Source organism: Microcebus murinus, chromosome 3 (assembly GCF_040939455.1).
Source record: "Microcebus murinus isolate Inina chromosome 3, M.murinus_Inina_mat1.0, whole genome shotgun sequence".
Taxonomy (NCBI): Eukaryota; Metazoa; Chordata; class Mammalia; order Primates; family Cheirogaleidae; genus Microcebus; species Microcebus murinus.
In genome coordinates, this window is record NC_134106.1 from 86229759 (window position 1) to 86256252 (window position 26494).

General features: G+C 53.2%; 1 protein-coding gene across 1 annotated transcript; it reads right to left on the bottom strand.

Moving 5' to 3' along the window:
* On the bottom strand, positions 1 to 26207 carry EDAR (ectodysplasin A receptor). The gene is made up of 11 exons (XM_012737614.2): positions 26157 to 26207; positions 25317 to 25439; positions 24404 to 24585; positions 17102 to 17187; positions 13556 to 13642; positions 11912 to 12037; positions 11739 to 11813; positions 11440 to 11512; positions 8328 to 8487; positions 7218 to 7278; positions 1 to 2531 (listed from the first exon to the last, which is right to left on the bottom strand). The coding sequence occupies exons 1-11, from the start codon at positions 26205 to 26207 to the stop codon at positions 2209 to 2211; spliced, it is 1347 nt and encodes a 448-aa protein (XP_012593068.1). The 3' UTR covers positions 1 to 2208.
* Between the last annotated feature and the right edge of the window lie 287 nt (positions 26208 to 26494).

Here is a 26494-nt window from a genome sequence, read left to right on the forward strand (position 1 = left end):
TCTCTGGCAAAGGGCCACAGACTTAGCCTGGGGTATTTTCTGAATGTTTTTGAGTATTTCGAAACAATGACTATCTCCATACAAAAATGGGCAGGTTTGGTCAGTGAGAATTATGATGGCTTCATTGATTATGAATCCCATGATGTAGGCTAAAGATCATTAGATCATTCTTTGATTTGTTTCCAAATAAGTAAATGAGAAGGCACGTGTAACTGTATAAGGACTAGCTCCCTAAAAACGGCAGGTTGAGAGCCGGTGGACCGTGGCCTGATGCCAGCATAGTCCTAGTAGCATGGAACGAGGCCAAGCACCAGGCCCAGGGACAGCCACCCCCTCCTTCACTGAACACGCTGTTCTAAGGAGGGTGCACGCTGTTGTCTTGGGACAGCCTGCTCGTCACAAGTGACATCTGCAGTGTAATTAAGGGGAGACTCTCATCATCATTATCACAAAGCAGGGAAAGGATTTCAAAGAGGAATTAAAAGGATAATTAAGCTTTGCCATGGAGTATTTAGCTTGCAGGATTTATCAAATAGGTTCTGAAAAACAGCAGCAAACAGACACAGTAAATGATGATATTAAATATTCAGGACCTAATTATGATCCTCTCACAGTATGTTCTGCATTCATTGGCAGGAAATTGCTTGTTGGTGATAAAAGACATGACTGATTCCCCACCCCCCCAAACATTTGCTCAGCCATGCAACTGTAATTTTAAAAACTTTGCTTTATAAGTCAGTGACTTTTTAAAGGAAGCATCACTGTCAGATCTGTCATCAGGGAGCTCAGCAGTGGTCACTGCCTGGTTTCCGAGCTCTTGGCAATTACAGGTGGATTACGAGAATCTGCCAAGAACAATGCTGGTTTATTAACTTTATCTCCATAAATGTTATGGCAAACAATTGCACTTACTATGAAGATGCCAATTCTGAGTTTTTCTGTTTTTATTCCCATTTTACTTGATGACCCACACTGTGCTCATGTCCTACAGCTCCACTTTCATTTTGCTCACCTGAACCTCACTTCCCTGATTACAGAATTACCAACTAACCTCTCCTTTCCAGAAGAGAAACTGAGGCTGAGGGACAGAGAGGCTCCCTGGACTCCCAGGCCAGGCTCCCTGCTGCACCGCAGGGCTGCACTGTCCCTGGCGGGCTTGGGAGGCTGAGCCTGAGACTCTCATGCTGAGACTCAGCTGCAGGCTCAGACGCTTTTGGAATCTAGACTTGTGCAGGACTGAGTTCTCAGAAGTCATCGTTTCCCTTTCTAAGCAGAGTTGATTACTCATGTCTGACTGAAGCAAAAACACAGTCTGACACGTGATAATCTAAACTGCTGTGTCCTGGAGCACTGCTCCCCCAAAGGGTCAGATCTGCCTGTGGATGAGGGTGGAAAGCCATTCACATGCAGTACTGAACCCGAGGGTCCCCAGGCCTAGGCCTCAGGCAGTAAACAGCACTGGCTGCCGCACGGCTGCTTGATTGGACAAACGCACGCCTTGCATATTGGCAACACGACGCAGCAGAGCGAGCTCTTCCATTGTCTACCGGAAGGCCTGTAGGAACATAGATGACCTCAGGAAAACAGGTAAAGTTATCTTAGTGATGTTAACCGACTTGTACTGAACCCGAAACAATGCATGGAGCGGGTTGTCTGCAGTTTATAGGCATTTTACCCAAACTTTTGCGTTTGCTTTCTTCATAAGGATGCCTTCCTTCATCACGCAGTGGGAAGCCAACTCCCCTTGGGAACTTATATTCCATTTTCTTAGCATCTCTTCACTTGGCTTGTTTGATGTCTTCTTGCAAAGTGGTTTGTGAGCATGCCTTCCTTGTGGCTCCCACTGGAGTGCAAGCTCCTCAAACACAGGGGCCAGATCCTTCACCTCTGTCATCCCCACGCGGTTCTGTTCATTTGAGTACCCAACAGTGTCTCTTGAACGAGTCAATGGTGGGCTGGATGAGTGAATCAACATTTACTCTACCTGGTGAAGCCCAGGTGGGTGCTGAGGGGCCCAGCTCTACTCCTCTACCTTTGGTGAGGCTGGAAGACAGGCCTCATTTCCTCCAGCCCCTTGAACAGCCTAAGGCACACGGCGGCCTATCAGAAAAGCCTCAGTTCTTGGAGGTCTATTGGCACCACTCACAGCTGTGGGGCCCTCGTTAGGTCCCCGGCTGGTCCCAGGAGGACAGGCCACAGGTTTGCTCCTCAGGAAGCCACAGGGGGCGGGGAGGCGGGCGGCACCACCCCTGCCCACTCCAGGATGTCTGCGCACAAGGACTCCACGGCGTCCAGCCGCTCGATTTGCACCAGTTTTGTGAGCAGCTCGGGGATGCTGTAGCCCGCCGTGCTGATGCGGTCAAAGAGCTGCATGCCGTCTGTCATGCCCCCGATCTCGTCCCTCTTCAGCCCGAAGCTCTCGGCGAGGTGGCGCCACGTCTTCACGATGGCCTTCTCGGAGTTGTACGTGGAGCTGAGCATCCGGCTTGTCTTCTCGAGGCAATCGAAGGGCAGCTCCGTGGGGCTGAGACCTACGGACACCAACACCACAGTCAGGTGTCACACGTGGCAGTCAACAGAAGCCGAACACCTTTCAACATTATTTTTAAAAGCTTCTTAAAAATTCTAAAACAAAGCACAGATGCAGATAGCCACAGAAAACAAATGTATAGCTTAAGGCAAACAACACGTAGAACACTGGCAGTCACAAGAGGCCCTCCACACGTGTCCCAGTCCAGTAATAACCCACCCCCACTAGGAAAATGGCAGCTAAAATTGGCTGTTATAGTAACCCCCTCATGACCACCATTTTTAGCAGGTTATCCTCAGTTGGGTAACCCTGTCTTACCTGGGCCTGGGCTGAGGGGGTCACAGGGACATATGATGTCCCTTTATGGGGACAGTAGTCAACTTTATGAAGGATGCTCTCAAGGACAACCCAAAGCTGGGGTTAAATGAACCACATCACTGCCAACTCAGTGGCCTAATGGTTCTTGGCCCTAACTGTACATTAGACTCACCTAGGAGCATTTTAAAAATGGATGTATTTCTACATCTGGAAGATGGAGTCTGCTCTCTAGCCAAAGCACTAGGAAAAGAGCAGCCTAGCAAGCATGAAACATAGATAATAATTGCTCTATTCACCCAAATACCACAGAAAAAGCTGTGGCCCCACCCTCGACCCTGGCCATCGAAGGCTGAATGGGGAGTCTAGACTTTGACCCTCACTGGGCAGTAACACTGTGCCAGGGGGTGTCAGGGAAGGCCACGTAGGGACCAGCTACTAATAACTCCCCCCCACCCCCCAGTGTCACTGGAGACCACATGGAAAACCAAACTCTCAGACCCCAACTAGCAGTAAAAAGGGGCTCCCCCTTGGGTGTCAATGAAGGCTGGGTGGGAAGCTTGGTGTCCACCTTCACCCCCATTCTCCTGCCATGGAGCTGTCAAAGGGCACCACTCACAGCTGCAGAGCCTTCTAAAACAGAAGGCTTAAATAAGATCTAGCGTCTTATGACATGACATGAAAATGTCCAGGTTTCAAAATAAACTCACTCATGATACTGAGAAACAGGAAGATCATAAATGAATGGAAAAAGCCAATAATAATAGAGGCAAACACTGAGATGACAGAGATGTTAGATCAGGCGTCCTCAAACTACGGCCCGCTGGCCACATGTGGGTGTTTTTGCCCATTTGTTTTTTTACTTCAAAATAAGATGTGTGCAGTGTGCATAGGAATTTGTTCATAATTTTTTTTAAACTATAGTCTGGCCCTCCAACGGTGTGAGGGACAGTGAACTGGCCCCTTGTTTAAAAAGTTTGAGGACCCCTGTGTTAGATTATCTGAAAAGGATTTTAAAGAAACCATAATAAAAATGCTTCAAGAAGCAATTATGAACATACAAAAAACAAATGAAAAAGAAATCCTCAGCAAAATATAGAAAATATTAAAAAGAACCAAATGAAAATATTGGAACCGAAAAAATAGGATAACCAAAATCAAAAGCTCAGTAGGAATGTTCAATGGCAGAATAAAGACAGAGGAAAGAATCAGTGAGCTGGATAATAGAACAATAGAAATTACTTAATCAGAGAAAATAAGCTGAAAAACACAGAGCCCCAGGGACCTGTGGGCTTATCACAAAGGAGCTAAGGTTTGTGTCATGGAGTTTCAGAAGGAGAAGAGAAAAACAGTGGAGTTGAAAAAGTACTTGAAGAAATAATAGCTGAAAACTTCCCAAATTTGTAAAGAGACATAAGTGTACAGATTCAAGAAGATAAGAAAATCCCAAATAGGAAAAACCCCAAGACATCCATGTCAAGACACATCTTAAATAAAATTTTGAAAACTAGAGGCAAAATCTTAGAAACAACCAGAGATAAACAACACCTTACCTATAGAGGAAAAGCAAAATGATTTGGAATGACAGTGGATTTATCATCAGAAACCTGGATACCAGAGAGAAGTGGCACAGTATTTTCAAGTACTGAGAAAAAAGAACTATCAACCCAGAATCCCATATCCGGTGAAAATATACTTCAGGAATGAAGGGGAAATCAAGACATTCCAAGATAAGGGGAGATTAAGAATTTGTCACCAACAGACTTACTCTAAAAGAATAACTAAAGGAAATTCTCTAAACAAAAAAAGAAGTGATAAAAAGAATGAAACTTGGAACATCAGAAAAGGACACAGTAAGCAAAAATATGGGCAAATACAATGGGCTTACATGTATATTGAACCTTGTATATATGAACCTTGACCTAAGTCTTATATAAAACTTAAACTGATCATGGACTTAAATGTAAAACATAAAACTATAAAACCTTTAGAAAAAAATTGTGAGAGAAAATCTTTGGGATCTAGGGCTAGGAAAATGAGATCTTAAACTTGACACCAAAAGCACAATCCATAAAAGGAAAACTTTATGATAAGTTTGATAAATTTGACTCATAAAAATTTAAAATTTTGCTTTGTGAAAGAGTCTGTCAGGAGAGTGGAAAGATAAGCTAAGCGAGCTACAAAATGGAGATACTACTTGCAGACCGCATATCCATCAAGGGATTAGCATCTAGAATGTATAATGAACTCTCAAAACTCAACAGCAAAAAATCACATAACATAAATGGAAAATGGGCAAAAGGCATGAAGAAACATTTTGCTGAAGAGGACGTGCAGATGACAAACACAAGAAAAGATGTTCAAACATTAGGATTCCACAAATTAAAACCACAATGAGATATCATAACACACCTCTCAGAATGGCTAAAATACAAAATGGCAACACCACCAAATGCTGGCAAGGATATGGAGAAATATTGGATCATTCATTCATTGGGAATATAAAATGGTATAGCCACTTTGGAAAACGCTTTGGCAATTATTAAAACACTAACCATGCAACTAGCATATTACCCAACAAACACATTCCTGGGCCTTTATCCCAGAAAAATCATGACTTATGTTCACAGATAAACCTGTACACAAATGTTTATAGGACCTTTATGCCTAATAGCTCCTAAATGGAAACAACCTAAATGTCCTTCATTGAGTGAATGGTTAAATGGACTCTGGTCCATCCATACCACAGAATGTTCAATAGAAAGGAACTATTGATAAACAAAACAATCTGATTACATACTATATGATTCCACTTTTATATCATCTTTGAAATGACAAAATTATAGAAATTGAGAACAGATTACCGGCCTCTGGGCCCCTGGGCCATAGAGTGGGTGGGAATTGAGTGTAGCCATATAGGGGCAACAGGAGGAGTCCTTGTGGGGATGGGAATGGTCTCCAGCTTCATGGTATCAATATCAACCTCAATGTTGCGACTTTTGTGTCTAGTTTTGCAAGATGTTACCATTAGGAGAAACTAAGTAAAGGGCACACAGGATCTCTCTGTATTCTCTCTTACCACTGCATGGTAAGGATCATCTCAAAATAAAAAGTTGACTTAAAGAAAAAAACACCAAAAAGACATTGATGTCTGGGACTCACCCCTGACTGAACTACATCAGAGTGTTGGGGTGGAGGTTGGGTAGGCGGAGAGAGTGTTAAGATCTGCAGGTGACTCTGAGGTTCATCAAGGCTGGCGCTGCTGGGCTGAGGTTCTCAGCCATGGCCATGTCCACATCACGGTGGGATTAGGAGGTATGTGTGCCTGGGCTGGGGGTGGGGACACAGGGCTGCACACCAGGACACACACCTGGATATGTAGCTGGGGACACAGGGCTGCAAGCTCTGTATCCTCCCAGGCTCACTAGAGGGGCTCCTCTTGTGTGTGTGGTGCTTAAAACTAAGGGGAAAACCACTGTCCCAGGGGTACAGATTCTTAACACACTTTGGAGCAGGAAAGAGCTTTCTGAGAGATAGAATGCAAGTCCCCAACCATCCTGCATCGGGCAGCTGACAGTCCTGGCTGTGCCAGGCTTGATGGGGCTGGCTGACCTGGGCATGTCTTTATGGAGAGATGCCACCTTTTGACAGGCAGCCAAGAATTCTTGGCCCGGGAACTCACCGCAGTAGAGTTACGTCTGGCCAATGCAGCACCTGACCCGCAGGCCTGCCCGGGCGCAGCAGGCTGCTGTTGGGGGTGTGGCAATGACCAGGCGTCTGCGGAGAGGGGCAGACGCCAGCCAAACAGGAAGTGGGGAAAACCCACTCACCTGGGCCATGAAGGGTTTATCTTTGGGGTGAATAAGAAGGTAATTTAGAGGCTGGCTTTTGCAGGGATTGGAAGTTGAGGATTAGGATTTCAGACTGCAATGTTGACGTTCCTAGTCCTGTTGCCTCTTCCCTGCCCACACCTGGACTGAAGTTGCCGTGAGACAGTCTGACTTTGGAAGGGAGAGAGAGGCTCCCAAAGCCACTGGACACTGTGACCCGCTGAGGGAAGGGGAGAGGAGGCTAAGCGTGGGATAAAGAGTCATGCTCCCAGACTAGCCTGGGGTGCTGGGGATCCTGGGGGGTGTGAGGCTTCATGGCTCTGCTCCCTGTCCCAGCAGCGGGTGCCCGGGAGACAAGGGAGATCCCTTATTATAGCTGGGAGCCAAATCCCGTCTCCCCCACACTTGACAGCCCAGTGGTCAGCTCTGTTTAGTCGCCTGCCAGGAGTGCCAGGGCTCATGGCCCCTTCCTGCAGCGGACGTCGGGGTGGTTGGTGGGGACCACCTCGGGTGCCGGTCCCCAGTGGCTGTTTCACGCTTACCTTCCACGACTCCGCACACGTTGGCATACACATCCAGTATCTTCTTCCTTCGGCCCTGAATCTGTAAATATGAGTTAAGAGAATGTTCACTTTCATAAAGGGGGAAACGGCAGCAAAGAAGCAGCCCTCCACCTCAGCGCGGCGGAAGGACGCTGCACCCCGCCACCAGGACCTCAGCCCTAATGCACGGGGAGAAAGGGTTTTCTTTAGGTTTTCCCACCCAAACATGTTTGGGGCACACCAAGGGTGCTTCTTGGGCTCAACTGGGCAGTCAGACTCAAAAGACACCCAAGGCCACCTCTGGCATTAGTTTGGAAGGTAACAGCGGAGAACCCAGTTGGCCCCAGGGGACCCTCCCCCTAGCATGAAGCCTGGCGCAAAGAGAGGAGAGGCCCACAGCACGTAGGGGCTCGTGTCCCTCTGCCACGGCTGTCTGTCCCTCTTGTACAGTCCCTCAGGCCTCCAGCCTCCTTGCAAGTGGCAGCCCCATGACAGAGGTCACTGGACTTGAGGAAGCCTAGAGCGTGGTGTCCTGCCAGAGCAGGCCACAGCCAGCATCCCACTTAGGCACTTTTACTTCTAGCGATGCTGCCTAGCGCTGTGGCTGTCCTGTGCTGGGATCTGTAGCCAGGGGCACGGACCAGAGAGAGGACTGCAGGCTCAGTCCACAGGGGCTGGGGGAGGCTCTGCCCACACTTCCGGCCACAGCACATCCCAGGGCCTGCTGTGGGGGATAAAACCCTGGGGACAATTTGTACATGTGAGCCTGTTTTTATGTTATGTACACAGGAAAAAAAAGTATGTATATTACACATTCAGAAAATTATCTGGCTGGACACATGCCAGTATGTTTACAAAGGTTTTTTCCCTGTCTGCTGGCATTCCAAGTGATTTTAACTTTTTTTCTCTTTACTGATTGATTTTCACTTTCATTTATCAAGTGATATAATAACTGAAAGAAGAGTTTTCCCTTTTTTCTATCTTGCTGTGAGCCTCCACTCTGTCCAGGTCTCCTATATTGGACTTTTGGAGAAGGAGCCCGTTTAGCAAGAAAGTTCTGGAGGGACAGTCTCCCACCACGCGGCACGGCGAGCTCCGCGGGAGCCTCACCCCGGCTGACTTGTTGCTGGCGGCAGACTTCTCCCTCGCCAGGTGGACCAGCGACAGCAGGCACAGCTCCGGGGAGCCCTGCTTGTCCGGGGCGGGCTCCTCGTCGCTGTCCACGCTGCGGCTCAGCAGCTGCTCGTTCTCGGAGGAGGCGTCATTCTCGCTGCAGAAACAGGAGGGGCGGGGCGGCGGTTAACGTGCCTGGTGGGTTGCAGCCCTGACAAGTTCTCCCAGCGGTGACTTGTGTCACCCAGGTGTGGACAGTCGGGTGCAATGACTTGTCCCTCAAGGTTTGCTGAGCACTGGGCAAAGGGGTGTGAGATGAGACAGACACGTCCCTGGCCCCTGCTGCTTTCCAAACAAGTCACTGTCACGCAGCATGACCTGCAGGTGGCTGTGCGGGGGCTTCACAAAGGTGCAGTGGAGCTCCAGTGGCCAGGGCTGCCCCTTAGGGTGGGGACGGCACCTGCTCATCTGTGCACCTGCCGTCTGCCACACACTGAAACTCAGTAAAGTTGCACTGAGTATGTTCTAGATCCCTACACCTGATCTCCAAGAGCACCAAGTTCAACCTGTGTCTCCGCGTTCAGCAAATGAGTTTTTCTGGCCAGCACTGGATCTAGGTGAGCTCTTTAGAGTAACTGAAAAAGCAGCCTAGTGCCCGGGAAGCCCCCTCATGACTAGTGGGGTGAACTGGCTGAAATATGTGCACCACAGGAGGGGACACCCACCCTGGTGGGTGGCCACACATGGCGAGCCTGGACTCACCCCACCTCTCACCGCCCAGGTCCACACAGGACCCAGGCTGGCCCTAGACACACGTGGCTTGGAGCTTAAACTCTCAACACCATTCCAAATCTATGAAAAATGATATTCTTTTTTTATAAGCATCTTGCTTGTTTCCTGTGGTTTGGCTGAAGACTTTTCTTTGAAAACAAAAAAAGGATTGTTTTTGCTAGTAACTAGGTTACAGCAATGAAGCCCATATACAAACACAGTCCTATAGACAGGATAACACAAAGGAAATAAAAATAATGATGAGGCCACCAGCAGAACCCACATCTCATTAGGCTCTGGGGCTTCAGGAAGAATGCAGTTGGGCCATCCCTGTCCCAACCCTACCACAGATGAAGTAGAAAAGCTGTCCCCACAGATGACCATGTGGCCCCCAGCCTTGTCCCCAGTACCTGAGAATGGACAGCAGGAACAAAAGGTCAGTGCCTCATCTTTTAAAGCACAGTCATTGGGTTTTAATTTGTATTTAATATTTGTGCATGAAATAAATATGTCATTTTTCCAAGTAGGGTCTTTTCCCTGTCTTCGGATGAAATTCAAGTCATGAGGCTTGCTCTGCCCTTTTGACTACCCCTTTTTCCTACTTTTGGGAATAAGGAAGGCCAGAGGAACAGAAGGGGAGAGGCTGAGACAAATGGTACTATGCTGCACTGGGGGCTGAGGAGCAAACTCTGTCCCCAGTGAGGCCGTGCTTAAGAGCCAGAGCCACATGGCATGACCAGAGTCTGGCTTTGGTCATGGGGGCAGTGGCTTGGACCTGGCACCTCTCGCCAGTGTGCACGGTGGGGCGTAGGCCACAGATCCCTGGGCGGGGTGAGGGTGTGTGAAAAATGATCAATCGGAATTGAGGCATTACAGGAAATACCCTCTCTCCAAGGGCTGGCTAGTTTTATGCACACAGTCCATTCTTCTTTCCTAGTATGCAAAGATCTTATGCTCCAAGTTTGATTCCCGGCCTTATGTCAGGAGCAATGAGACACACTGGTGTTCTCCAAATGGGACAATGCGTGCAGCCGTGCTTTACGAACGCCAGAGCTCCATGCGGGCGCGGACCGCTCACCGCAACTAAGCAGGAAAGGCTTCCAAGAGTTCACACATCATGGGAAGTTCATGGGGTGGGTGTCGAGGAGGACGGTTTGCCTCAGCTCTGCCTGGAACTGGTTTGGTGACCCTCTTGTGGCCTCTGTGTCCATCCACAAAGGGAGGCAATCGAATGGCTGGGGTCCTTCCAGCGCCAGCCCACTGAGGCGGAGGCCTGGCAGGGTGCTGGGCACTGCCTTGCTGGGAGCCAGTGCTTTGGAGTTGACCCGTGGAACCTCAGCAGGACCAAGCCCAGTGACCATCTAGTGGGGTGAATAAAAAGTTTGCTTCCTGGCCGGGCGCGGTGGCTCACACCTGTAATTCTGGCTCTCTGGGAGGCCGAGGCAGGCAGATCGCTCAAGGACAGGAGTTCAAAACCAGCCTGAGCAAGAGCGAGACCCCGTCACTACTAAAAATAGAAAGAAACTAATTGGTCAACTAAAATTATATATAAACTTAGCCGAGCATGGTGGCGCATGCCTGTAGTCCCAGCTACTCGGGAGGCTGAGGCAGGAGAATCGCTTGAGCCCAGGAGTTTGAGGTTGCTGCGAGCTAGGCTGATGCCACGGCACTCTAGCCCAAGCAACAGAGTGAGACTCTGTCTCAAAGAAACCAAAATGCAAAACCACAAACAAAAAGTTTGCTTCCCTCCCCCCGAGCTTGTAAAAGCAGGGGCTGGTTCAGCACTCTGAGGTGTGGTAAACATGGTGGAAGTTTCATACGTCAGATCTCTTCCTCAAGAGGCCTCATTCCACCACCTGGCTCGTCGGAAGCCTGGCCTTGGACCCAGCCCAGCTGCTCACTAGTGTGTGACCTGGGGCGAGTGACAACTTCCAGACCTATAGATGGGGATGGTGTTAGCGCCTTGATCCTAGGGCTGTGAGGGAAAACACATTTGCAGACCAACCAAGCATGCATGTTTGCTGGCTGTCATCCGCAGCAGCATCACCAGTGTTGCAGCGATCCCAGCACTGCCTGGGCCCCGTGGTCTAGAAGAGGGGCACTCGGAGGGCAGGTGTTGGAGAGGAATGCCCAGGGCGCCTGGAAGGACCCAGGGAGGAGTCATCACCACCTGCCCCTCACACCACCTGTCCCTGCTGGTCACTGACAAGGCTGGCCGGGATTGCCCCTGGCTCCCGGTGTCCCTGGCCAGCCCCAGGTCAGGGGGTGCAGCCTGTCAGTGACTCAGCTGCATGCCTGACTCCCCTTCCCACTCAGGAGCTGGGGCAGCTGCACGTACCTCTTGGCGGGCTTTGCTGGAGCTGCCGTCAGCTTCTCGAACTCATCCTTCTCAGAGAAGATCACCACAGTGTCTGCGGGGAGATGGAAGGTTGGGGAGGAAGGGCTTAGAACTGCTCCGAGCCGGCCCCTCCCTGCTCTGGGCCCACTCTTGGGCAGAACTGCCCGGTGACCGCATGGCACTGCCCAGAGTAAGCACAGCCTGGCTGCCCTGGCCCTGCTGGGTGGCGAGGGAGCAGAGGCAGTGAGAAGCCACGGACACTGTGCTCGTGGGGTGGTGCAGAAGTAGGGCCTGCAGACCTGGGGCCTCTTTCTTCTCCTCGTCCTTGCTCACTGGGGCCTCCACACTCTTCACCGGGTGGCTGGCGCAGCAGGCTGGTCAGGGAGAGAAGGGTCAGGTAAGCAGCAGGCTCTCCGACAGGGTGAGCTGCCGGAGGGCCCGAGAGGGCGGGGCGTGGGGTGCAGGCCGTCACCTGGGGCGGAAGGCTTCGTCTTCATGATGTAGAACATGATGATGAGCACAATGGCGATGGCCATGATGAAGATGGTGGACATCGCGATGATGAGGGCGGTGGCCAGGTGTCCTTGGCTTGAGAGCTCTGCTGGCATCAGGGGAGAGAGAACATGAGTGACCCAGGACTCAGGCTGATGGCCCTGGAAGCAATGGCCCTGCTGCTGGGACGGTTCCGGGGGACCTTGGAGTGAGGAAAGCTGCCTAATCTGAGAAGCAGCCACCATGCGCGCCCTGGCTGCCAGGTCAGGAGGCCCATGCGCCCCCTGGCCACTCTCAGAGTGGCTTCTCCAGACTTCGCTGGGGATGCCAGGGTCCACGTTTGCCTGGTTGCTCTTGGTTCTCCTTTTTTGGGAACCTGAGGGCAAGGTTTGGTGTAGACAAGAAGGGAACCATGAACAAGAGTGTCCTGGAGGCGGCGCAGACCAAGTTTGGGCATTTCCAAGCAAGAGTCAGCTCCACGGCTCGAGACCGCGTTCCTGCTTTGGCTCTATTTTGCACCTCATGTGATTCCAACCTAAGTGTGATCGTAAGAGTCCAGGGCACAGTGGTGCCCTCAGCCCTGCCTCAGCCCCTCAGCCCTGCCACCCCCACCAGGAGGACCCTCACTTACCCCAGGGGACTCTGCTCACTTTCCTGATTAACGTCAGCCTCGGGCACATAAAACACCCTAAAGTTTGTTCTAATTCTCTAAAATAATCAAACTGGCCCCTGGTTCTCATGAAACAGCACCCAGGTTCCCTGCCGCCTACACCCATGGGTGACAGGCATCTGAGCCTCCCACGTCAGCTGGGGGGGCACCAGAGCTGAGAGCCCCCGTGTGGGCAGGTGGGTCTGCAGGAAAACTGCCCCCCTATCCCCCCAGAAGTATCTGTGGCATACCCAAAACAGCATTTGGATGCCCGGTCTGGGTGACAGAGCATTTTGCTGTTCTCCGTGTCGTGTGCTACTCCCCCGGGGCCCGGTGGGAACGAGGTTCATACATCCCAGCAGAGTGTCCCTGCCTGTGGCTGCACGGGTACGTAGGAGGCCCGATGACAGGCTCGGTGGGCTCCGACAGGTGCCCCAGCCTCACTGGGACCTGGGCCTAGATGTGTGATGTGTGTAAGTAACGGGAAGGAATTACACCCTCTCGAGAAGGAAAGGACTGGCTCTGAGAGAAAGATTACTCTTTGAGAGTCCTCCACAATCATTTGCAACCCTGGGGAGTTAGGGAGAATGAAACGGAGTTACTGAAGATGGACACGGCAGTGCTGGGGGCAGCAGGTGTACCTGACAGCCAGCCGCAGGACTGCTACTGACTCCAAACCAAAGCCCAGGAAGTGCTGGTCCCCCGCCCAGCAGCCCCCCAACATGCCTTCATCACCAGCACCTGCCAGTGGGTCCCGGACACCCACGGAGTGAGTGATCTATTCCACTCCTTGCAGAGATAATTACTACTTCCTGCAACAGGGGCACCGTGTGACTCATCACATAAGGGAGGTGATAGTTGATTTCAGGTGGGAAGAACTCTGCGATCCTTGCTGCTAATTATTTCCTCTCTTCCTCTTAGCTTCCACCCGCACCCCTTAACTATGGGTGCTCGGTACCCAAGCGCCTGTCATACCTTTGTGGGTGTGCTGGAAGGGGGACAGCGTGCTGCTGCCGGACGTGCTGGGGAAGCTGGCGGAGACTCCCGAGGTGGCTCCCACACCTGCAGGGGGAACAAAGCCACCTCAGATGATCCGGAAGTGCCACCTTCAAAGACAGAACGATGTGGCCGTAGAGCTAATTGATCTGGAATTCTCGGTCTTGAATGGGCTGGAGGGATGTGGGCAGGGGAAGGCTAAATATTTTTATTTCTTAGCGTGTTTAATGATCCCTAAAGACTCTGACCTCTCGTGGTCACTGTTCTTTAAATAAAAAGACACTCAATGGCAGGGAGGGGCAGGTTGCGAGTCCCACGGGCTCAGTTTTCCCATGAGCTGAGACAGGGCATACGCAGTCTCTGAAAATGAGGAAGCCTGGCCACGCGGCACACACATGTGATCCTGGCACTTGGGGAGCGTGGGTGGGGGGATCTTTGGGGTGGGGAGTTGGCGCTACAGCAGCTATGGTGACACCACTGCACTCCAGCCTGGGCAGCGGAGTGAGACCCTGCCTCAAAAAAAAAAAATACCCAAAACGAGGAAAATAGTATGTGTATGAAAGTATTACTAGGGTGATAATTGACTAATTCCTTCAACTAAATAGAGCAGGAATGTGTTCTTAATACTTTTTCTAGTAATATAAAAATATAAAAAAGTAATATATGTTCACTATTAAAACTCTGGAAAAAATAAGAACATGTAAAAGGGGTAACAGAACCACCCATGGCCTCAAATCTGAGTTGACTCGTGGTGTGTTTCCCACATCTTAGGGTACTTCCTAAGATACATTTTTAAAATACTTGTGACCAAGCTGTTTAAGAGCAGGGATTCTCTTCGCCGTCTCTCAAAGCTACGATTCATAAATACTCCTTCGCTGGAGAGAGTGTCACTCAGCAGGGATAAGATGGAAGTTAATTTTGCTACAAATCAAAACCCTAAACAACGACTAAAACAAACAAAAAGGTTCACCCCAGAAAAGACAGTGTCCTGATGGTCAACCTTCTTTTAAGCCGGACTTGTGTTTTGCAATTAATAAAAACAATCATGTCTCAAATGAATTTCCTTCTCTCGCACGTTTGTCTCTCCAGGTCTGGAGAAACTCGAGAAGCGGGTTTGCGCTGCAGAAAAGGCAGCCCGCGCCGCGCGGCAAGGACAAGATTGCAGCGGCTGCCCTGACATCCACGCCCCTAAGGCCAGTCCTGCAGCTTCCAGTGCAGGGTCCTTTTCTTTAAGAGAAGGTTCTGGGGGAAACGCACCCCCCTGCTGTGAGTGGTGTTTCTAAGCAGCCACTTGCTGGCTAGCACAGCCTGCTGGTCCCTGAGTCATCCACCCTATGTCCCCTAAGTGGACAGCAGCCGCACACTTCTCAGTCCTCACACCTTGTAAAACGAAGAAGCAACTCCACACATGACACAGGATGGGGACTTGGGAGGGAGCAGAGGCAGCCGCTCCATCTGTGGTACCTGTGGCCAGGGGGCCCTTGGCACGTCTCCGTGACAGTGGTCTGGAGAGTCCACCACTCACCGACGCAGAGTGCCAAGGGTGTTAACTTCACTGGGCAAGGGCCAGGTAGACCAGACAAGGAAGGTGTGAGGGAAGGTGCTCTCGATCCGCCTTCGGGGTCCTGGCGAGATGAGGCTTCCCCAAGTCCCTGGCTTCCCTGGGCTGGGGCTGCTGATGGCAGTCCTGTGAGTCTGGGTCTCTGTGACTTCACGGGGGCTGTGGTCATAGCCAGCCTTTCTACCTCTGACATTTCTGCTGACTCCAGAGCCAGTATCTTGGGTAAAACAGTCTCTGGATTGAAGCCAGGCATAGCGGCGCACACCTGTAGTCCCAGCTACCTGGGAGGCCGAAGTGGGAGGCTTTATTGAGCCAGGAGTTTGAGGCCAACCTGGGCAACACATTGTCTCTTAAAAATAAATAAAAAATGTCTGGATTGAAACCAGAGCAGGGGAAGTGCAGGCTGGGTAGAATGTCACTCTCTTTTTCATGTTCACACTGAGGCTCCACCCACTCTGTCACATCACAAGGCTGAGCTGGTGGCATCTCCCCATTTCCCAGATAAGCAAACAGAGGCCTGAGGACTTGCCCAAGGGGGTTCTGTTGCTTCCCTGAGGCCTCAGTGGGAGCTGGTTTTCCCAGAAGCAGTTAAGGGCTGTGTGGGGAGTGAGATGTGCCCATTTGTAAAATCTCCAGGACTCAGGGGACTGACACTGCTGGACTGGGAGGCGCCTGCCTGACCTGAGGCCCTCCTGCCAGGCACTGAGGCCAGCTCTGTGCCCGCGTGGGAGAAGGGCCCCTGGCGGGGGAGGGGGCGGAGTTGCTTCTTTCCAAGGCAGCGCAGGCAAAGAGCCTTTTCTAAAAAGGTGCAGCGTCTGACATGTTCCCAGACTTCGTCCCAGAGCATCCGGCACTGACTGCTGCAGAAGGCACATTGGGGACGGCGGCTGACTTCCCCACAGTCAGGCCTCCTCCTGCTTGCGAATTAACTAGCATATGGATGGGAAAGAAAGCCCAGCTTTAAAGACAGCGAAGTGGAAGTGCGTGGCAGGGCTCTTCTGCTTCTGCAAATTGCTGGGGAGGGAATGGCCCTCCCCCGAGGGCACTGCCCGGGGCCCACGGCACAGAGGCCGGGAGGGGCTGCTCCTCCCTGCATCTCTGTTTTAAGATGCAGCCCCTTACCCTGTTCTCCCTTATCCTGTTCTCCCAGACAAGATTGTTGTGAGAACATGCGGGTGAGGGGGGCCTACAGAGAGTGAGGACAGGCAGGGTCCCAGGGCCAGCTCCTCCACCCTGAAGGCACCACCCCAGAGCAGGAGGGTCACAGGTGTTCCTGCAGCCCGGGGACCAGACACCCAGCTTCCTCCCAGCATCCCATCCTGCCTTATTAGTCTGTCCCAAGGCCACAAATCCAAGAGACCACACCTCTGAAGCAGAGGTTCCCAGCCGTTTCTCATGAGTAGACGCCCATGAAAGTCAGACCGAAAGTGGACAGGAAAGAAACAGCCCAAGGACGGATTGTAAACTCGGACTCTGTTTACATGTGCTTTGGGGCATCTCTTTCAGTAACTGTGATCACTTCTGCATTTCCCTCGGCCTCACAGCTGTCTAGCACTTTGCAGTTTCCTTGGAACTTACAATTGTCTAGCACCTTGCAAGATATCTGTGCTCCTGCAACCTCACTGGGTTTGCCAATGACTGCCTGGGACGGGAGACGTCAGGTTTTAGTTCCTCTATATTACGGGTGAGAAAACAGGCTCATGGAGGTTAAGGGACTTGCTCAGGTAGCTGGTGGCCGACCTGCACTAGCACCTCAGCCTGTGACTCAAAGCTCAGCTACAGCAAACCTCTCTCCTTGTACAGACCTGCTGCTGACCGGACGGGAGGATTGGAGCATTTCGGCTACACCTTCCCCAAAGTTCATCTTGTCTAGGCACTATGATGGGCCCCTCTCTGCCACCCCCTGTCATGAAAGATAGCAATGTTGAGCAAACACCCTCCCGAGGGAGGGTCAGAGCACTCACATTCCTTGGTGTTGGGGGGAGCCAGCAGGCAGGAGTAGCAGACCATGCCGTAGATGTTCCTGGGCCTGTTCTCCAGCATGTAGTAGCTACGGGGAGAGATGAGACACAGCAGAGACAGGTGAGCTGGGTGGCTCCACAAGCAAGCACTGGGCCACTCGGCAAGCCCACGACCAAAGCCGGGCAAGAAGGGGACACCACGTACCAGGGGCCCTGCCCAGCTGCAGCCCGTTGTGTCTGCTGCGTTTCAGCATGGGGGCTTTCAGCATGTCTTTAAATGGAACATTCTTTTTCCAATATTGGGTCGGTTTGGGCCTTTCTTTTAATCTTCTCCCCCTCTCGGTTCCTTTCACCAGTGGATTTATTCAGTGTGTGTATCACGGCCACCCTCATCAACATCATCCACAAAATACCTGCGTGCCCACCGTGCAGAGACCCTGTTTAGCAATCTGGGGGGCTCGCCAACCAGGGGCCAGGCCCCTTTGGAGGAGAACCATCCCCTCCATGAGTGGGATGTCCCATAGCCTGGTGGGACTATGGACAAAAGTGCCTCTGCGTCTCCCTGGGACAGCCAGCCCCCTTGGATGGCTGCTGAATGCCACTGAATGGAGCTGGCCACCAGAGTGTGGCTGCCGTGTCCAGAGAGGCCCACACAGGTGGCCTTCACAACAGCCCCCCCGACACAGCCAAGCCCTAACTGCTCCCTCCTCGGGAAGCACTTGAGCAAAGACACCTGTTTACCTGCAAGCGTTTACACTGGGGGTGCACACATTTAAAGAAAGGGATAAGCCATCCACAGTGTTTGAAGTCCTTCACCCCCCAGTGATGTTCCATTATGTCTTCTGAGCTCACCATGCCAGCCCCATGGCCACGTAACTGGCTCAGGTCCCACTCTCAGGGGTCTGCCATATGGTGGCATTCCCTGCAGGCGCCCCACCTCCCGGGCACATCTGGGGTCCTCGGGGCTCACAGCTCTGTGCGACCGTTTTCCATAAACAAACATTCAGCGTGAGCAGGGAGCCATTTATCACATTGTGAGAAGTTGATTAAACAAAGGGAGCGGGTGCCAATGCTTCCCGTATTATGATTCAAGAGATGAGAAATCCCTCTCCGCTACTGGATTTTTCCGTGGTTGTTCTTTAATCTCTTTTTTATTAGCTGCGCCCCACGAGGGCCCCGCTGACAGCAGTGGTAAGTGGCTGCTGGGACGGGAGGGCGGGCGGGGGTCTTTGGACTCCAGCCTTCGAGAGCTTGGACCACCACCAGTAACACCAGGATCATAATTGCCTGCCCTTGCTCAAAGCCTTTTATCCCCAGATCCCTGTGTATCTTGTAAACGTCAATTAACCCATCTCAAAGCAGCCTCCGAGAAGCCACACAGCCAGCTTTACAGCTAAGCCTTCTGGAAAAGCCTCTCTCAAACATACCTCTGCCCCTTCTAGAAGCCATCTCCCTGCTGGTGGAGCAGGGAGCCATGTGGGCAGATGACGGTCCTGTCCCCAGCAGGGGGTGCGTGTCTCCATGTGGCTTTGCAGGATGACAGGGGCCAGTCAGCCAGGGCAGGCCCCACCTGTGGCTTTCTAATATCCAGGGACAACATTGCTGTATCTGGGGAACATCTCAGGCTCGAAGGCTTCCGCCTCCACCTCCTCCTCCTCCCTCCACGGCATTCTCGCTCTGCCTGCGGTGACCAGCCCTGCCCCTGGACTGGGGGACACTTGAGGGCAAGCCTGGGTCACATCTGGATTCCCAGAAGTTCCTGCTCGGTGCTGAGGTAGGAAGGTTCTAGGCAGACACTGGTTGGACAGGAGTGAATGACACCGAGTTCTTCTCTGCAGAAGTTGGAGATGCTGAGATGGGCAGAGGCCCTGACAGGCATTCCTGCCCGGCCCGGATAACCCGGGTGCCAGGCCCGACCCTGTCATAGATGGAGCTCCCAAGCCACGCTGTGGGCATGGAGCACCTGGGCTTCTAGATGGGTGCCCACTGGGGCCACCGCACTCTGAGCACCGGGGAGGTGGTGGCTCTGTCCTGTGGCCGTGGCTTTGTCCTGGGGCCGTGTCGGTGGCCTCTCCTTCTGCCGCAGGGCGCTGCTCGCAGCGTGAGGGTCTCTTTCTAATTCCCTGGGGGCCTGGGTGGCTGCAGCTTCATGCTCCTGCCCTGACCGTCCCTGTGGGCCAAGCTGTGCCATGTGCCAAGCCACTTAGCGAAGGAACAACGCTGAAAGGCACTTTTCAAAATATGTTGGCTCCAGGAGGCTGCTATGGAATTGTCCTTCTGAACCGCGTGAGTGTTCCATGTCTCCCAGTGAGGAGAAGCCATCTCTTCCTAGCGTGTATTGCCGCAAAGAACATTTGTAAGTGTTAGGGGGTTTCTCTTCAGGCCTCAAGTCATGGCGCGGCTCACACCTGCGTCTTTCACGCTGGGCTGGTCGGGACAAAGGACACGCCACCTTCCACCCGACGCCCTGCACCCGCCCGAAGCCGAGTGTGCACTTAGGGATCCGAGGGCCAGGCCCCTTCATCTTTCTGTAAAGGTCTAATTTCCTTCTCTTTGATCCATATGTTTATTTTCCCCTAGTTCTTTCTTTTCCTCCCCCGTTCTTCGCAGGCTGAGCTGTGTCGCCCAGGACAAGAGTGAGTCTGTGGCCCCAAGGATCTTCCATTGATGGGTCGACGTTCTCCAAGTCAGTACGCAGCATGGACTTTCCCAGAAATTTCCTTTTCTCAGGACTCCTGAACCTGTAATGGGCACTGCTGAGTCCTCAGATGCTGCATTTCCCTCCGACACGCGGGCGAGCAGAGCCAGCCAGTCTCCCTTCACCCCTGCCGCAGCCACCCGGCCCGAAGCTGCAGAGGGGTGGCCCTGGGGGCTGAGCGAGCCCTGGGAGGCTGGGGGAGGGAGCCCAGCCCCTCTCTCTTCCTGTCCTCCTGCTCCTGTCCCTGGGCCGCCCACACAGCCTTTCCCCACAGGAAGGCCCCGGGTGCTGCTGGCTGCTCCGGGAGTGTCGCAGCCACGCACCAGGCGGAGTGTGCCAGACCACAGGGCGGAGAGGACAAGGTGGCCAGGAACGAGGAGTCTGCGCCCGTCACCTCAAAACCACACCGATTCACGAATGAACACGGCCTTTCATCCAGCTAACAAAACCAACTTGCAAAACTCCTTGTAACCCTCCTGTCGCACAGTGTGTGAGAGCCTCATTTTGTTCTTCAAACTTGCCATGGAACAGGAAGCAGGGAGCCTGCAGGGACCCACCCTGGCAAAGCCTTGTTCGAGTGTGTGTGTGTTGCGGGGGCGGGGGTGCCCTGGGGCCCAAGGTGAGGCAGGGGGCCTTCGATGTTGGTGGCCTCAGGCTAGGAGTGATTGATTTGAACATTGCAGAGCCGACTGAAACTGCCCACGCCACTTTCACATCGTGGAGTGACATGAGGCCCTGGGATGCGTGTGGGGATGCAGCCCCCTGCACAGGGTTCTCTGCTCGCTCAGGGGGGGCTCTGGGCCTCGCCGAATCCCGGGTTGCTGAAGGTGGTGTGGACTGAGCAGACTACAGTTTCCGGGAAGCAGGAGGGGCTGCTCGAGATTCCAGAGCTGGAAAGAACCTTGAGGAAGCAGAGACGGCAGCCTCCCCGCCGCCCCTGCAGCGGCCAGCCACGGCCGCCAGAGTCCGTCCAGAGGCAGAGAGCCCAGGCCCTTCCAGCGTCAAACTTCTTAGTGATAAGACACTTTCTGGTAAATGTATCGGGACAAGGCACACTGTCTTGCTTGCCACAGAGTCAGCCTTTCTTGTGACCACATGGCCCCTACCTAAAGGACAGGGCGCTTGACGCATGGACCCAAGCTCGTCCTGCTGACTGGAAAGGCTCTGTGGCTCTAAGTGAACATGGAACAGGCCGCTCCGTGCACATACTCGCTGCCCCTCTGAGATCATCTGGAACAAAATCATGGCTGAATTTCACGGGCCACTGATGGGTGCATTCTCAGGTCCGAACTACGGCCGGGTCAGAGTCTGCAGTGCTGGGTCGGCGAGGCTACGAGGTGCAGCCACCTCCTCCTGGTCCACAGAGCCGCCTCGCAGAGCCCTTCTGGACCAGTGGCTCCGGATTCCCTGAGTGTGTAGGTGACTTCCAAGTGCTGGCCCTTGGCCTGGCTGTCGCCCACAGCTGCAAGCCTTTTTATCCATCTCTGTCAGTCACCTTGGCACGGGTGTCCTACAGGGATTGTTCTGCACGTACGGACTCCACCCTCCCTCCACCCCTCAAACCTCCCTTTCCTTCTGCATTTCACATCTGACCAAGTGGCACCACATCCACCTGGCCAGCCAGCGCACACCTCAGAGTCCCATTCTGAGCCTCTGTCTCTACCCTGTGCACCAGCCCATAGCTCTGGCCAGTCCACCTGCCCAGGGGCTCTCAGACTCTCCTCCAGCCCCCAACACCTTCTCCAGGCCTTGCACATCCCACTGTGTCCCTGGTCCCCACGTTCCAGGTTCTTCCCTACTCAGCCACTTCCCTCACTGCAGCCAAGAGGACTGTTCTAAGGCACAGCCCACCACATGCCACCTGGCTCGGTCGTCTATACGGTCACCATCTAGGCTTTGAGCTGAAGACTCAAGTCTTCAGCAGTGGTTCCCAGAGCCCCACCCACAGGCCCCTGCCCACCTCTCTGGCTGCTCCACACTCCACACATGCGCTGTTCGCTCCCGCCACAGAGACCCACCCATAGCTCCAGGTCCCATCCGGCTGCCCAGCCCTCTGGGCCTTGGCATCAGTACCTCCTCTTGGAGGCCTCTGTCCTACTTGTTAGCCTGGCCACCTCCCACCCATCCCAGTGTCACCTCCAGAGGCCTTCTGAGACCCCCGCTGATCCCACCTCCCCAACCATGAGGCGAGAAGGCCTTCCTTGCCTTCTAGAACGTGGTGTGTGCCTTACTGCACTGCGCTGTGGCCGCTGATGTCCTCATCTCAGTCCTCCACCAAAAAGGGAGGAACCATGCCTGTCCTCCTTGTCTCACGGTGCTCGCCTGGCACAGGCTTAGCAAAATAATGTACCAGCTCCACTGGTACATTAGGTTGCAAATGTCCAGTCAAGTACTCACACTCAGAGGCTCTTAAAATAGGTTTTGTAGAGAGGTTCTTTTCTTCCCAAGTGAGTGTGGCAAGGTGTGCATGCTTTTCTAGAGTTAATCCATGGAAGCTCTGCATTGCTTTCATGGGTCACGTATCTGCACCAATAAAAATCCATAAAATAAATCTATCCATCCATCAAGGTAAAGTTCTAGGAAGCATGTAAATCATCAGAGACTGATTCTAGCCGTCCAGTGTCAAGATCCCACTGAAATTTCTCCCATCCCGAGTCAAGCCCGGTGTCTGCACGGAGCAGCCCGTCCGTGGGTGCTGGTGCGGTGGGCGGGAGGGCGACGCCGGTGCTGCCTCCGACGCTGATGCTCCTTTTGGTGCTCCCGCAACACAGCAATGCATGGCTGAATTAAAGACTATGGACCATGTTTTCTGCTATCTTCCCCGGTTATAGCTATATCTGCTTTCTTTCCATGTTGAAAACATAGGTGCTACAATTAGCTTCTCCTGCTTTACGGGTTCATTTGAGAAACACGTTTGAACCATAACTGGTGTCAGGAACGAAGATGTGGGCTCGTCCAGAGGACATGTGGACATGTGGTCTGCAGCTCAGGAGCGGGGCCTGAGCTGGAGACCGGGCAGTGGGGAGCCTGGGGGTGGGGACAGTCACCAGCAGAGATGGTGGTGGAAACCACGGAAATGGAAGTTTCTCAGTAACGAATTGGAACTGAGGTTATTTTCAGCGAGTTTAAAATATCTCCTCATTTTGAAGAGTTATTCACATTTCATCTGTTTCTAAATTGGTGAGTATTTGTGACTTTTTTGGGGACATTCTTCTTCTAGCACACTAATGCTCAATGTTACCTTTCGGATATAGAGTTATTTTCTTCCTCCTCTTAATCTGATATAACGATCCAAGGAGACAACATGTGCACAAGCACATTGTGAAGTGTAGTGTGCTATTCAGAACAACACTGCCACTATGACCACCACTGTCCCCTCCACCACCTGCACCGTCACTTCCACCACCTGTGCCACCACTGCCATCACCTCCACCACCTGTGCCACCACTGCCATCACCTCCACCACCATCACCTCCACCACCTGTGCCACCACTGCCATCACCTCCATCACATCACCTCTGCCACCTGCACCGTCACTTCCACCACCTGTGCCACCACTGCCATCACCTCCACCACCTGTGCCACCACTGCCATCACCTCCACCACCTGTGCCACCACTGCCATCACCTCTACCACCTGTGCCACCACTGCCATCACCTCCACCACCTGTGCCACCACTGCCATCACCTCCACCACCTGTGCCACCACTGCCATCACCTCCACCACCTGTGCCACCACTGCCATCACCTCCACCACCTGTGCCACCACTGCCATTACCTCCACCACCTGTGCCACCACTGCCATCACCTCTACCACCATCACCTCCACCACCTGTGCCACCACTGCCATCACCTCCACCACCTGTGCCACCACTGCCATCACTTCTACCACCTGTGCCATCACCTCCACCACCATCACTTCCCTTTTCACCTTCACCACCTCCACCAGCTCTACCACTGGATCCTCCACCACAGCTGTCTGTCTGTCTGTCCGTCCACAGCCCTTGCAAAGCACTGCGTCTTGTGTCCACTAGAGGGAGGAAGCAGCAACAGCCCTGGCTTAGCATTTGCTGGGAGTCAGGCTGTACTTTCCTGGCCCCAGGCAGAAATTGCCAGTATGTCCTGCCTGGAAAGAGGAAGATTTTATCTTTCTGTCTTTCTGGCTAACTGTATTTTCACTTTATTGTTTTTTCTGAAGACTTCTGATACATAACCAATATAATTATAGGCATCACATGACTCACACATTCCTATTAGTAGCTTTTTCCCTCAGTGTTTCCAGAATACTAAAAATACTAAAAATAATGCTTTTGTATGGAATTTTAGTGTTCTTTCCTCCAAGTGTTTGACATGTGTTATTGCATGGCAAGTATTCAACCAGTTTGTTTCTTTTGGGTAGTCAGAGGGTATTACGGTGACTAAGGTCCACTTAAGCAGCACGGACGCAGAGCTTGGTGGGCTGACTGTCCTGGTCACTGCCTGGGCCAAAGGGTGGGTCTGAAGCTGCACCAAGGCCTGCAGTGCCCATGGCCCTGTTCCTGGGGTCCTCGCCCCTCAGGGCTCTCTGTAGCAAGCGTCCCGGGGGTTGCCGCCAGTGCCCGTGCTTACCCAGGGAGACAGGGCCCACACTCGGCGTCGTTCTCCATGTCCCCTGGCGTCAGCACGGTGGCCCGGAAGAAGCCCTCACAGTCCTTGTGGCGCCTGCATATCTGGTAGCCTCCTTTGGAAAACTTCTCTGCAGGGCAGGGGACGCATCCATAGTCCTCATCTTTGGTGCCGTAGCCGCAGGACTGGCAGGGGGGAGAGGGACAGAGGACACAGGTGAGTGCAGCAGCCGAACCATAAAAATTGAGCCCCGCGGTCCTTGGGCAGTGACAGCCTGGCTGTTCTAGAAGCTACCCTTGCCAGGCCTTGGCCTCCTGACTCTGGCCTCATGCTTGTCCCCACTGGGTTCGATGCCACCCCTCTTCTGAGGTCCCTGAAATGAATTCAGCAAGCATCGGGAGCACCCTGTCAGTAGACACAGCCCTTGGTATCCGGCTTTTCTCAGTTCTCTGCAAGAACCCCAAATACCGAAACCCCAGCCATTTCCCTTAGCGCTCTGCAGAACAGCCGCAGTTGGCCTTCGCAGGGGAGAAAGGACGGGGCCCTTGGGGGCAAGCGTGCTACTCTTGGAGGACACTTCAGTCATGCTCTGGATTCAGATGACCCTGCGCTCATTCCATCAAGGTAGAACATGAAAGTAATCGTCTAAAAAAATGAAAAAGAACTCCTGAGAAATCTGTTTGCAAATGCTCAGCCGTGTCCCTCGGCTGGTGAGCACCGTTCCTGGGGTCACACCATTCCTGGGCTCACACCAGCTCATGCCACTCAATCTCCACGTCCAGTGCGCACAGACTTGGTTTACCCTGGCGACCGCTCGTGCAGCAGTGCAAGCTCAGGGTGGGCAGGACGGCTCCCCCGAGCACATACCAGGCCCAGGAGGTCTGAGGCCTGGCTGGTCGGGAAGTAGGGTCCTTACCATGTACGGCTCCTCCCCTGGCCCGCACTGGGGACACTCCTGGCACAGCCCCGTGGTCTGGTTGTAGTACTCATTCTCGCCACAGTTTGAGTATTCAGCTCCAGCCGAGCACATCAGAGACACCTGCAGTGAAAATGAGGGTCACTGTGGCCTCCACGCCTCCTTGGAAACACACGCACTTGCTCAGAGTACCTGGAGGGCCCAAAGCTGACGTAGAAAGGAGCGCCCAGGGGTGGGGGGCTCTGCTGGGGGCTCAGAGCTGGGAAGAGGCCAGCCAGTGACATTGGGGCCAAGTCCCACTGACTCTCAGTCAGTCACTTGGCATGGCTACTCCATGTCCCCCACCCAGAGCCACCTCCTCCTCCCCCTGCTGTCAAAGCTACATCCCAGCCCCAAGGCCTTTTCCTGATTCTCTCCATCCAGGCAACCACCAGGGAGGTGGCGGCCCCTCCCCCAGCCTCTAATGCGTGGGGTGGGGTGGGGGCTCCTCTGAACTCCTGGGAGGGAGGAGGGCTGGATCTTCTGGATCTTTCTCAGCTGCGTGGCCCACAAGGGCTCATCACACAGGATTGGGCTGTGTATATCACAACACCTATAAGCACTCGGGACGTTTCTATCCACCAGACCCTACAAAGGGGTTACCTACTAAATAAATCCCACCTGAGCCTGGGGCGTGTTCCGTGCTTTGCAGGCACGGTCTCCTCTCGCCCTCAGAAGCAGCTACTATGATCATTATTCCCATCTTACAGCTGTGCAAACTGAGGCTGAGGAGGCTTAGGAACCGGTTGGACCACTAGCAGGGTGAGGGCATATGGGGGTGAGGTGCTGAGACCCACTTACCACCAGGACAGGGAGCCAGGGCGTCCACTTACGGTCCCCAACATGGGCCATTCTCTCCCTAGGGGTCACCTGAAAGACACACCTCGTCAGCACCAGCTGGGCACTGGCAGTGCCCCCCGCCCCCAACCTGGGGCCCAGCCACCTCCATTGTGCTCCACTGGGTACAAGGTACTGCCCAGCAAACCGTGTGGGAAACAATACATCCTAAGACGAGGCAGGCAGCTTTAAGCCGAGGCTGTACCCACGCCCCTTGGGCAGACTCCTGGGCCTTAGTCAGCGGCACAACCACAGCCAGGAAAGAGCCCCTGGAGGAAGAACTGGCGTTAAGCCCTGGGGCC

Excerpts from the sequence above, each read along its gene's own strand:
- EDAR (XM_012737614.2), bottom strand. The coding sequence starts at position 26,207 with ATGGCCCATGTTGGGGACCGTAAGTGGACGCCCTGGCTCCCTGTCCTG. Across the intron at positions 11,814-11,911 it reads GACGAAGCCTTCCGCCCCAG|CCTGCTGCGCCAGCCACCCG; the intron begins GTGACGGCCTGC and ends CTCCCTGACCAG. Across the intron at positions 11,513-11,738 it reads GGAGAAGAAAGAGGCCCCAG|ACACTGTGGTGATCTTCTCT; the intron begins GTCTGCAGGCCC and ends ATCTCCCCGCAG.